At 43.7% G+C, this 15155-nt stretch overlaps 1 protein-coding gene across 1 annotated transcript; it reads left to right on the top strand.

Annotated features, from left to right (window-relative positions):
* Window positions 1-555: 555 nt before the first annotated feature.
* LOC127870739 (mucin-2-like) lies at window positions 556-14973 on the top strand. The gene is made up of 10 exons (XM_052413179.1): window positions 556-587; window positions 3022-3143; window positions 3945-4127; window positions 7722-9845; window positions 10218-10289; window positions 10869-11839; window positions 12148-12185; window positions 13045-13355; window positions 13677-13846; window positions 14953-14973. The coding sequence occupies exons 1-10, from the start codon at window positions 556-558 to the stop codon at window positions 14971-14973; spliced, it is 4044 nt and encodes a 1347-aa protein (XP_052269139.1).
* The last annotated feature ends 182 nt before the right edge of the window (window positions 14974-15155 follow it).

Here is a 15155-nt window from a genome sequence, read left to right as displayed (position 1 = left end):
CCCGTTTATAAATAAGATTTGTACACCCAAATGATCGAAACTGAGATTATTTTTGGTTTATTTTATTATCGAGTACACTTAAACCTAACATCGACCAATAGCTGGAAACAGCGTAAACATCTTTCAATTTAAAGACTATTCATTTAAATCCAATACTTCACGACCAGAGCTAAGAACAGACCGCATGAGTTTTCAAAATAGATCGAGACTTTGACTAACTGATATGTTTGAAAAGTTCACTTAGTTTCATTTGAACTTATACATTACTGTAAGATCATGTCCTTAGAGTAGTGTTTCATATGTTATTAAAATATATAAACATGATCCAAATTTAACGAATGAATAATTTAAAAAGATTTAAGTAAAATATGTATGCGAAAAGGCTCTTTCATTATATAAATTTTCAGATTGTGGAGCCGTTCCTGTTATTCCGAATGGAATCGTCACAGCTCTCACCGGAAGTACACTATATGGTGCCACTGCAAGCATCAATTGTTCTAGCGGATTTTTCGTGTCTGACGATAATGATGTCATTACTTGTGAAAGTGACGGCATATGGAGTGCCCCTGGAAAATGCAGCGAGATAGGTGCGCTACTATTTATTTCAATTTAACTTTAGTAATTAATATATGATGGAGTTGACATATATAACATGTTATAATGTACTTTCATAATGACATCCATGCTTTGCGTTAGCTCGTTGAAGGGGGCATCGTTTTGATAAACAATGCTATAATAATCTTTTAATCAATACACATTTTATTATAAACTTTATATCCTTCATCTAAACGGAACCGACTTATAGCCATAGCAACAACGCACAATACATGTTTAAGTAACAAAAGTACTCATAAATGTAAAGTATTTCAAAAATTGATGCGACCATGTCATTCATGCGTACATCAATTTTGTATCACAAAAATGGGTAGCACATGATCCATGATAATACCTATCAACAATCTAATTTCAGATTGCAAAGCTCCACCCTCTCTTACAAATGGAGTTGTGACCTACCAATCAACGCTTTATAAAGCCACCGCGGAAGTGCAGTGTAATGCTGGTTTTGAGGTTAACTCTACCACAACTACATTGCATTGTGAGGGTAATGGACAATGGGCGCCTGAAATATACTGCGTACAGATAGGTAACGGATACATATTAAAGCAAGTATACACTCGAATAAGTATACACTCGAACAAATGAAAGCACAATAAATAGGCCTTTTTATATCGATGTATTTAAAATTAAACACATTTGTTTACTCATTTACTTATTGCACCAAATGTTTTGTTTCTCATTTAAACGATTGAAATTGCATTTCGTTTTAGAGACAACAACAAGTAAGTCAACAACTTCAACTAGTTCTACTAGAAACCGTTCATCGTCATCCGTACTCATCTCTTCTGATACTATTGCATCATCTCAATCCACAGCATCAACCACTACAAGTGACAAAGTAGAAGAAATTAACTCTGAACCAACCACAGCTACTAGTGTACCAACATCTACCACTGAACCAAACACTATTACAAGTGAACCAACGTCTACGACTGAACAAACCACCACTAAAAGTGCACAAACAGCAACCACTGAACCAACCAATTCTACTAGTATACCATTATCTAGCAATGAACCAACTTTTACGACTAATACACCTACGTCTTACGCTGAACCAACTACTACAACAACCAGTGCAACAACATCTTACTATGAACCAACTAATACTACAATTGTACCGACATTAAGCAATGAACCAAACATTACTACTAGTGCACCAACATCTAGCACTGAACCAACCACTACTACTAGTGCACCATTATCTAGCACTGAACCAACCACTTTTACTAGTGCACCAACATCTATCACTGAACAAACCACTACTACAAGTGCACCAACATCTAGCACTGAACCAACCACTACTACTAGTGCACAAACATCTAGCACTGAACCAACCACTACTACTAGTGCACCAGCATCCATCACAGACCCAACCACTACTACTAGTGCAACAGCATCTATCACAGACCCAACCACTAATATTAGTGCACCAACATCTATCACAAACCCAACCACAACTTCAAATGCACCAGCATCTAGTTCTGACCCAACCACTGCTACAATTGCACGAACATCTAGCACAGACCCAAAAACTACTACAATTGCACCAACACCTAGCACAGACCCAACCACTACTACTAGTGCACCAACATCTAGCACTAAACCAACCACTACTTCTAGTGCACCAACATCTATAACAGACCCAACCACTACTACTAGTGCACCAACATCTCGCATAGACCCATCCACAACTACTAGTGCACCAGCATCTATCAATGTACCAACCACTTCTACTAGTGCACCAACATCTAGCACTGAACCAACCACTACTACAAGTGCACCAACATCTAGCACTAAACCAACCACTACTACTAGTGCATCAACATCTATCACTGAACAAACCACTACTACAAGTGCATCAACATCTATCACTGAACCAACCAATACTACTAGTGCACGAACATCTAGCACTGAACCGTCCAATACTACAAGTGCACCAACATCAAGCACTGAACCAACCACTACTACTAGTGCACCAGCATCTATCACAGACCCAATCACTAATATTAGTGCACCAACATCTATCACTGAACACACCACACATACTAGTGCACAAACATCTAGCACTGAACCAACCACTACTACAAGTGCACCAGCATCTAGCACTGAACCAACCCCTACTAGTAGTGCACCAGCATCTATCACAGATCCAACAACTACTACTAGTGCACCAACACCTATCAATGAACCAACCACTACTACTAGTGCACCAACATCTAGCACTGAACCAACCACTGCTACTAGTGCACCAACATCTAAAACAGACCCAACCACTGCTTCTTCCAGTGCACCAACATCTATCACAGACCCAACCACTACTACTAGTGCACCAACATATAGCACTGAACCAATCACTACTACTAGTGCACCAACATCTAGCACTGAAACAACCACTTCTACAAGTGCACCAACATCTAGCACAGACCGAACCACTACTACTACTACTGCATCAACATCTAGCACAAAACCAACCACCACTACTAGTGCACCAACATCTAGCACTGAACAAACCACAGCTACTTCCAGTGAACCAACATCTAGCACTGAACAAACCACTACTACGAGTGCACCAGCATCTAGCTCTGAAGCAACCACTACTTCAAATGCAACAACATCTATCAAGGACCCAACCATTACTACTAGTGCACCAACATCTAGCACTAACCCAACCACCTCTACTAGTGCATCAACATCTATCACAGACCCAATCACTACTACTAGTGCACCAACATCTAGCACTGAAATAACCACTACTACTAGTGCACCAAAATCTATCACTGAACCAACCAATACTACTAGTTCTCCATCATCTAGCACTGAACAAACCACTACTACTAATGCACCAACATCAATCACTGAACCAACCACTTCTACTAGTGCACCAACATCTATCACAGACCCAACCACTACTACAAGTGCACCAGTATCTAGCACTGAACCAACCACTACTACTAGTGCACCAGCATCTAGCACTGTCCCAACCAGTGCTACTAGTGCACCAACATCTAGCACAGACCCAACCACTGCTACTAGTGCACCAACAACTAGCACAGACCCAACAACTACTTCTAGTGCACCAACATCTAGCACTGAACCAACCACTACTACAAGTGCACCAATATCAAGCACTGAACCAACCACTACTACTAGTGCACCAACATCTAGCATAGACCCAACCACTACTTCAAGTGCACCAAAATCTAGCACTGAACCAACCACTACTACTAGTGCACCAACATCTATCACAGACCCAATCACTTCTACTAGTGCACCAACATCTATCACAGACCCAACCACTACTAATAGTGCACACATATCAATCACAGACCTAACCACTACTAGTGCACTAGCATCTAGCACAGACCCAACCACTACTACAAGTGCTCGAACATCTAGCACTGAACCAACCACTACTACAATAGCACCAATATCTAGCACTGAATCAACCTCTTCTCCTAGTGCACCAACTTCAATCACTGAATCAATCACTACTACTAGTGCACCAACATCTAACACTGAACCAACCACTACTACTAGTTTACCAACATCTAGCACTGAACCAACCACTACTAGTAGAGCACCAACATCTAGCACTGAACCAACCACAACTACTAGTGCACCAATATCTAGCACTGAACCAACCAATACTACAAGTGCACCAACATCTAGCACTGCTCCAATCACTACTACTAGTGCACCAACATCTAGCACTGAATCAACCACTAAAACAAGTGCACCAACATCTAGCAATGACCTAAGCACTACTACTAGTGCACCAGCATCTAGCACAGACCCAACCACTGCTACTAGTGCACCAACATATAACACAAACCCAACCACTGCTACTAGTGCACCAACACCTAGCACAGACCCAACCACTACTACTAGTGCACCAACATCTAGCACTGAACCAACCACTACCACTAGTGCACCAATATCAAGCACTGAACCAACCACTACTACTAGTGCACCAACGTCTAGCATAGACCCAACCACTACTACAAGTGCACCAACATCTAGCACTGAACCAACCACTACTACAAGTTCTCCAACATCTATTACAGACCCAATCACTTCTACTAGTGCACCAACATCTATCACAGACCAAACCACTATTACTAGTGCACCAACATCTATCACAGACCCAACCACTACTAGTGCACCAGCATCTAGCACAGACCCAACCATTACTACAAGTGCCCGAACATCTAGCATTGAACCTACCACTACTACAATAGCACCAATATCTAGCACTGAATCAACCACTACTCCAAGTGCACCAAAATCAATCACTGAACCAATCACTACTACTAGTGCACCAACATCTATCACTAAACCAACCACTACTACTAGTTTACCAACATCTAGCACTGAACCACCCACTGCTAGTAGTGCACCAACATCCAGCACTGAACAAACCACAACTACTAGTGCACCAGTATCTAGCACTGAATCAACCACTACTACAAGTGCCCTAACATCTAGCACTGACCCAATCTCTACTACTAGTGCACCAAAATCTAGCACTGAATCAACCACTACTACTAGTGCACCAACATCTATCACAGACCCAAAAACTACTACTAGTGCACCAATATCTAGCACTGAACCAACCACTACTACTAGTGCATCAACATCTAGCACTGAACCAACCACTACTACTAGTGCACCAACATCTAGCACTGGACCAACCACTACTACAAGTGCACCAACATCTAGAACTGACCCAATCACTACTACTAGTGCACTAACATCTAGCACTGAATCAACCACTACTACTAGTGCAACAACATCTATCACAGACCCAACAACTACTACTAGTGCACCAATATCTAGCACTGAACCAACCACTAATACTAGTGCATCAACATCTAGCACTGAACCAACCACTACTACTAGTGCAACAACACCTAGCACTGAACCAACCACTACTACTTTTGCACCATTATATAGCACTGAACAGACCACTACTACAAGTGCACCAACATCTAGCACTGAACCAACCACTACTACTAGTGCACCAATATCAAGCACTGAACCAACCACTACTACTAGTGCACCAACATCTAGCACTGACCCAAGCACTACTACTAGTGCACCAACATCAAGCACTGAACCAACCTATTCTACTAGTGCACCAGCATCTAGCACTGAACCAACCAATACTACTAGTGCATCAACATCTATCATTGAACCAACCAATTATACTAGTGCAACAACATCTAGCACTGAACCAACAACTACTACTAGTGCACCAATATCAAGCACTGAATCAACCGCTACTACAAGTGCACCAACATCTAGCACTGACCCAAGCACTACTTCTAGTGCACCAAAATCTAGCACTGAACCAACCACTACTACTAGTGCATCAACATCTAGCACTGAACCAACCAATTCTACTAGTGCACTAACATCTAGCACTGAATCAACCGATACTACAAGTGCACCAGCATCTAGCACTGAACAAACCACTACTACAAGTGCACCAACATCTATCACTAAACAAACCACTACTACTAGTGCATCAACATCTAGCACTGAACCAACCACTACTACTAGTGCACCAACATCTAGCACTGAACCAACCACTACCACAAGTGCACCAGCATCTAGCACTGAATCAACCACTACTACTAGTACACCAGCATCTAAAACAGACTCAACCACTACTACTAGTGCACCAACATCTAGCATAGACCCATCCACTTTTACTAGTGCACCAACATCTACCACTGAACCAACCACTACTACAAGTGCACCAACATCAAGCACTGACCGAACCACAACTACAATTGCACGAGCATCTAGCACTGACCCAACCACTGCTACTAGTGCACCAACACCTAGCACAGACCCAACCAATTCTACTAGTGCACCAACATCTAGCACTAAACCAACCAATACTACTAGTGCACCAACATCTATCACCGACCCAACCACTACTACTAGTGCACCAACAACTAGCATAGACCCAGCCACTATTACTAGTGCACCAACATCTAGCACTGAACCAACCACTACTACAAGTGCACCAACATCTAGCGATGAACCAACCACTACTACAAGTGATCCAACATCTATCACAGACCCAACCACTACTACTAGTGCACCAGCATCTATCAAAGACCCAACCACTACTACTAGTGCACCAACATCTAGCACTAAACCAACCAATACTACTAGTGCACCAACATCTATCACCGACCCAACCACTACTACTAGTGCACCAACATCTAGCATAGACCCAGCCACTCCTACTAGTGCACCAACATCTATCACAGACCCAACCACAACTACAATTACACCAGCATCTAGCACTGACCCAACCACTGCTACTAGTTCACCAACACCTAGCACAGACCCAACCACTACTACTAGTGCACCAACATCTAGCACTAAACCAACCATTTCTACAAGTGCACCAACATCTAGCACTGAACCAACCACTACTACTAGTGCACCAATATCAAGCACTGAACCAACCACTGCTACAAGTGCACCAACATCTAGCGATGAACCAACCACTACTACAAGTGATCCAACATCTATCACAGACCCAACCACTACTACTAGTGCACCAGCATCTATCAAAGACCCAACCACTACTACAAGTGCACCAGCATCTAGCACTGAACCAACCACTACTACAAGTGCACCAACATCTGGCACAGACCCAAGCACTACTACTAGTGCACCAGCAACTATCAAAGACCCAACTACTACTACTAGTGCACCAACATCTAGCACTGACCCAACCACAACTACAATTTTACCAGCATCTAGCACTGACCCAACCACTCCTACTAGTGCACCAACACCTAGCACAGACCCAACAACTACTACTAGTGCACCAACATCTAGCACTAAACCAACTACTACTACAAGTGAACCAACATCTAGCAATGAAGCAACCACTACTACTAGTGCTCCAACATCTATCACTGAACAAACCACTACTACTAGTGCATCAAAATCTAGCACTGAATCAACCACTACTACTAGTGCACCAACATCTAGCACTGAACCATCCACTACTACAAGGGCACCAGCATCTGGCACTGAACCAACCACTACTACTAGTGCACCAGCATCTATCACAGACCCAACCACTTCAACTAGTTCACCAACATCTTTCACTGAACCAACCACTACTACTAGTGCACAAACATCTAGCACTGAACCAACCACTACTTCAAGTTCACCAGCATCTAGCACTGAACTAACCACTACTACTAGTGCACAAACATCTAGAACTGAACCAACCACTACTACTAGTGCACCAGCATCCATCACAGACCCAACCACTACTACTAGTGCAACAGCATCTATTACAGACCAAACCACTACTATTAGTGCACCAACATCAATCACTGAACCAACAACTACTACTACTGCACCAGCATCTATTACAGACACAACCACTTCTACAAGTGCACCAGCATCTAGCACTGAACCAACCACTACTACTAGTGCATCAACATCTAGCACAGACCCAACCACTGCTACTAGTGCACCAACATCTAGCACAGACCCAACCACTGCTACTAGTGCACCAAATCCTAGCACAAACCCAACCACTACTACTAGTTTACCAACATCTAGCACTGAACCAACCACTACTACTAGTGCACCAACATCTATCACAGACCCAACCACTACTACTAGTGCACCAACATCTAGCATAGACCCAACCACTACAACAAGTGCACCAACATCTAGCACTGAACCAACCACTACTACAAGTGCTCAAACATCTATCATTGAACAAACCACTACTACTAGTGCATCATCATCTAGCACTGAACCAACCACTACTACTAGTGCACCAACATCTAGCACTGAACCAACCACTACTACAAGTGCACCAGCATCTAGCACTGAAACAACCACTACTTCTAGTGCACCAGCATCTATCACAGACGCAACCACTACTACAAGTGCACCAACATCTAGCATAGACCCATCCACTTCTACTAGTGCACCAACATCTAGCACTGAACCAACCACTACTACAAATGCACCAACATCTAGCAATGAACCAACCACTACTACAAGTGCACCAGCATCTAGCACTGAACCAACCACTACTACTAGTGCATCAACATCTAGCACTGAACCAACCACTACTACTAGTGCACCAACATCTAGCACTGAACCAACCACTACTACTAGTGCACCAATATCTAGCACTGAACCAACCACTACTACAAGTGCACCAACATCTAGCACTGAACCAACCACTACTACTAGTGCACCAATATCAAGCACTGAACCAACCACTACTTCTAGTGCACCAGCATCTATCACAGACCCAACGACTACTACTAATGCATCAACATCTATCACAGACCCAACCAAAACTACAATTACACCAGCATCTAGCACTGACCCAACCACTGCTACTAGTTCACCAACACCTAGCACAGACGCAACCACTACTACAAGTGCACCAACATATATCACAGACTCAACCACTACTTCTAGTGCACCAGCATCTATCACCTACCCAACGACTACTACTAATGCATCAACATCTATCACAGACCCAACCACAACTACAATTACACCAGCATCTAGCACTGACCCAACCACTGCTACTAGTTCACCAACACCTAGCACAGACCCAACCACTACTACTAGTGCACAAACATCTAGCACTGAACCAACCACTTCTACAAGTGCACCAACATCTAGCACTGAACCAACCGCTACTACTAGTGCACCAATATCAAGCACTGAACCAACCAGTACTACAAGTGCACCAACATCTAGCACTGACCAAAGCACTACTACTAGTGCACCAACATCTAGCACTGAACCAATCACTACTACTAGTGCATCAACATCTATCACTGAACCAACCAATTCTACTAGTGCACCAACATCTAGCACTGAATCAACTACTACTACAAGTGCACCAGCATCTAGCACTGACCCAACCACAACTACAATTTCACCCGCATCTAGCACTGACCCAACCACTGCTACTAGTGCACCAACACCTAGCACAGACCCAACAACTACTACTAGTGCACCAACATCTAGCACTAAACCAACCACTACTAGTAGTTTACCAACATCTATCACCGACCCAACTACTACTACTAGTGCACCAACATCTAGCATAGACCCAGCCACGACTACTAGTGCACCAACATCTAGCACTGAATCAACCACTACTACAAGTGCACCAACATCTAGTAATGAACCAACCACTACTACAAGTGCTCCATTATCTATCACTGAACAAACCACTACTACTAGTGCATCAACATCTAGCACTGAACCAACCACTACTACTAGTGCACCAACATCTAGCACTGAACCAACCACTACCACAAGTTTACCAGCATCTAGCACTGAACCAACCACTACTACTAGTACACCAGCATCTATCACAGACCCAACTACTACTACTAATGCACCAACATCTAGCATAGACCCATCCACTTCTACTAGTGCACCAACACCTAGCACAGACCCAACAACTACTACTAGTGCACCAACATCTAGCACTAAACCAACCAATACTACTAGTGCACCAACATCTATCACCGACCCAACCACTACTACTAGTGCACCAACATCTAGCATAGACCCAGCCACTACTACTAGTGCACCAACATCTATCACTGAACAAACCACTACTTCAAATGCACCAACATCTAGCACTGAACCAACCACTACTACAAATGCACCAACATCTAGCAATGAACCAACCACTACTACAAGTGCACCAGCATCTAGCACTGAACCAACCACTACTACTAGTGCATCAACATCTAGCACTGAACCAACCACTACTACTAGTGCACCAACATCTAGCACTGAACCAACCACTACTACTAGTGCACCAATATCTAGCACTGAACCAACCACTACTACAAGTGCACCAACATCTAGCACTGAACCAACCACTACTACTAGTGCACCAATATCAAGCACTGAACCAACCACTACTTCTAGTGCACCAGCATCTATCACAGACCCAACGACTACTACTAATGCATCAACATCTATCACAGACCCAACCAAAACTACAATTACACCAGCATCTAGCACTGACCCAACCACTGCTACTAGTTCACCAACACCTAGCACAGACGCAACCACTACTACAAGTGCACCAACATATATCACAGACTCAACCACTACTTCTAGTGCACCAGCATCTATCACCTACCCAACGACTACTACTAATGCATCAACATCTATCACAGACCCAACCACAACTACAATTACACCAGCATCTAGCACTGACCCAACCACTGCTACTAGTTCACCAACACCTAGCACAGACCCAACCACTACTACTAGTGCACAAACATCTAGCACTGAACCAACCACTTCTACAAGTGCACCAACATCTAGCACTGAACCAACCGCTACTACTAGTGCACCAATATCAAGCACTGAACCAACCACTACTACTAGTGCATCAACATCTAGCAATGAACAAAGCACTACTACTAGTGCACCAACATCTAGCACTGAACCAATCACTACTACTAGTGCATCAACATCTATCACTGAACCAACCAATTCTACTAGTGCACCAACATCTAGCACTGAATCAACTACTACTACAAGTGCACCAGCATCTAGCACTGACCCAACCACAACTACAATTTCACCCGCATCTAGCACTGACCCAACCACTGCTACTAGTGCACCAACACCTAGCACAGACCCAACAACTACTACTAGTGCACCAACATCTAGCACTAAACCAACCACAACTAGTAGTTTACCAACATTTATCACCGACCCAACTACTACTACTAGTGCACCAACATCTAGCATAGACCCAGCCACGACTACTAGTGCACCAACATCTAGCACTGAATCAACCACTACTACAAGTGCACCAACATCTAGCAATGAACCAACCACTACTACAAGTGCTCCATTATCTATCACTGAACAAACCACTACTACTAGTGCATCAACATCTAGCACTGAACCAACCACTACTACTAGTGCACCAACATCTAGCACTGAACCAACCACTACCACAAGTTTACCAGCATCTAGCACTGAACCAACCACTACTACTAGTACACCAGCATCTATCACAGACCCAACTACTACTACTAATGCACCAACATCTAGCATAGACCCATCCACTTCTACTAGTGCACCAACACCTAGCACAGACCCAACAACTACTACTAGTGCACCAACATCTAGCACTAAACCAACCAATACTACTAGTGCACCAACATCTATCACCGACCCAACCACTACTACTAGTGCACCAACATCTAGCATAGACCCAGCCACTACTACTAGTGCACCAACATCTATCACTGAACAAACCACTACTTCAAATGCACCAACATCTAGCAATGAACCAACCACTACTACAAGTGCTCCAACCTCTATCATTGAACCAACCACTACTACTAGTGCATCAACAATTAGCACTGAACCAACCACTACTACTAGTGCACCAACATCTAGCAGTGAACCAACCACTTCTACAAGTGCACCAGCATCTAGCACTGAAACAACCACTACGACTAGTGCACCAGCATCTATCACAGACCCAACCACTTCTACTAGTGCACCAACATCTAGCATAGACCCATCCACTTCTACTAGTGCACCAACATCTAGCACTGAACCAACCACTGCTACAAATGCACCAACATCTAGCAATGAACCAACCACTACTACAAGTGCACCAGCATCTAGCACTGAACCAACCACTACTACTAGTGCATCAACATCTAGCACTGAACCAACCACTACTACTAGTGCACCAACATCTAGCACTGAACCAACCACTACTACTAGTGCACCAATATCTAGCACTGAACCAACCACTACTACAAGTGCACCAACATCTAGCACTGAACCAACCACTACTACTAGTGCACCAATATCAAGCACTAAACCAACCACTACTACAAGTGCACCAACATCTAGCACTGACCCAAGCACTACTACTAGTGCACCAATATCTAGCACTGAACCAACCAATTCTACTAGTTCACCAGCATCTAGCACTGAACCAACCACTACTACTACTGCATCAACATCTATCACTGAACCAACCAATTCTACTAGTGCACCAACATCTAGCACTGAATCAACCACTACTACAAGTGCTACAGCATCTAGCATTGAACCAACCACTACTACAAGTGAACCAACATATATCACAGACTCAACCACTACTTCTAGTGCACCATCATCTATCACAGACCCAACGACTCCTACTAATGCATCAACATCTATCACAGACCCAACCACAACTACAATCACACCAGCATCTAGCACTGACCCAACCACTGCTACTAGTTCACCAACACCTTGCACAGACCCAACCACTACTACTAGTGCACCAACATCTAGCACTGAACCAACCACTTCTACAAGTGCACCAACATCTAGCACTGAACCAACCACTACTACTAGTGAACCAATATCAAGCACTGAACCGACCACTACTAGAAGTGCACCAACATCTAGCACTGACCCAAGCACTACTACTAGTGCACCAACATCTAGCACTGAACCAACCACTACTACTAGTGCATCAACATCTATCACTGAACCAACCAATTCTACTAGTGCACCAACATCTAGCACTAAATCAACTACTACTACAAGTGCACCAGCATCTAGCACTGACCCAACCACAACTACAATTTCACCAGCATTTAGCACTGACCCAACCACTGCTACTAGTGCACCAACACCTAGCACAGACCCAACAACTACTACTAGTGCACCAACATCTAGCGCTAAACCAACCAATACTACTAGTGCACCAACATCTAGCACCGACCCAACCACTACTACTAGTGCACCAACATCTAGCATAGACCCAGCCACTACTACTAGTGCACCAACATCTAGCACTGAACCAACCACTACTACAAGTGCACCAACATCTAGCAATGAACCAACCACTACTACAAGTGCTCCAACATCTATCACTGAACAAACCACTACTACTAGTGCATCAACATCTAGCACTGAACCAACCACTACTACTAGTGCACCAACATCTAGCACTGAAGCAACCACTACCACAAGTTCACCAGCATCTAGCACTGAGCCAACCACTACTACTAGTACACCAGCATCTATCACAGACCCAACCACTACTACTAGTGCACCAACATCTAGCATAGACCCATCCACTTCTACTAGTGCACCAACGTCTAGCACTGAACCAACTACTACTACAAGTGAACCAACATCTAGCAATGAAGCAACCACTACTACTAGTGCTCCAACATCTATCACTGAACAAACCACTACTACTAGTGCATCAACATCTAGCCCTGAATCAACCACTACTACTAGTGCACCAACATCTAGCACTGAACCATCCACTACTACAAAGGCACCAGCATCTGGCACTGAACCAACCACTACTACTAGTGCACCAGCATCTATCACAGACCCAACCACTACAACTAGTGCACCAAGATCTTTCACTGAACCAACCACTACTACTAGTGCACAAACATCTAGCACTAAACCAACCACTTCTACAAGTTCACCAGCATCGAGCACTGAACCGACTACTACTACTAGTGCACCAACATCTAGCACTGAACCAACCACTACTAGTAGTGCACCAGCATCCATCACAGACCCAACCACTACTACTAGTGCAACAGAATCTATCACAGACCCAACCACTACTACTAGTGCACCAACATCAATCACTGAACCAACAACTACTACTAGTGCACCAGCATCTATTACAGACCTAACCACTTCTACAAGTGCCCAAGCATATAGCACTGAACCAACCACTACTACTAGTGCATCAGCATCTAGCAAAGACCCAACCACTGCTACTAGTGCACCAACATCTAGCACAGACCCAGCCACTGCTACTAGTGCACCAAATCCTAGCACAAACCCAACCACTACTAGTAGTTTACCAACATCTAGCACTGAACCAACCACAACTACTAGTGCACCAACATCTATCACAGACCCAACCACTACTACTAGTGCACCAACATCTAGCATAGACCCAACCACTACTACAAGTGCACCAACATCTAGCACTGAACCAACCACTACTACAAGTGCACCAACATCTATCACAGACCCAACCACTACTAGTGCACCAACATCTATCACAGACCCAACCACTACTACAAGTGCGCCAACATCTATCACAGGTCCAACCACTACTACTAGTGCACCAGCATCTAGCATAGACCCAACTACTACTACAAGAGCACCAACATCTAGCACTGAACCAACCACTACTACAAGTGCACACATATATAGCACTGAACCAACCACTACGCCTAGTGCACCAACATCAATCACAGACCATTCCTCTTCTTCTAGTGCACCAACATCAATCACTGAACCAATAACTACTACTCGTGCACCAACATCTATCACTGAACCAACCACTATTACTAGTTCACCAGCATCTAGCACTGAACCAACCACTACTAATAGAGCACCAACATCTAGCACTGAACCAACCACAACTACTAGTGCACCAATATCTAGCACTGAACCAACCACTATTACAAGTGCACCAA

The sequence above is a fragment of the Dreissena polymorpha genome, chromosome 3, assembly GCF_020536995.1.
Source record: "Dreissena polymorpha isolate Duluth1 chromosome 3, UMN_Dpol_1.0, whole genome shotgun sequence".
In the NCBI taxonomy this organism is placed as follows: domain Eukaryota; kingdom Metazoa; phylum Mollusca; class Bivalvia; order Myida; family Dreissenidae; genus Dreissena; species Dreissena polymorpha.
Note: the sequence above shows the minus strand (reverse complement) of the source record. Positions and strands in the feature narration are given on the sequence as shown.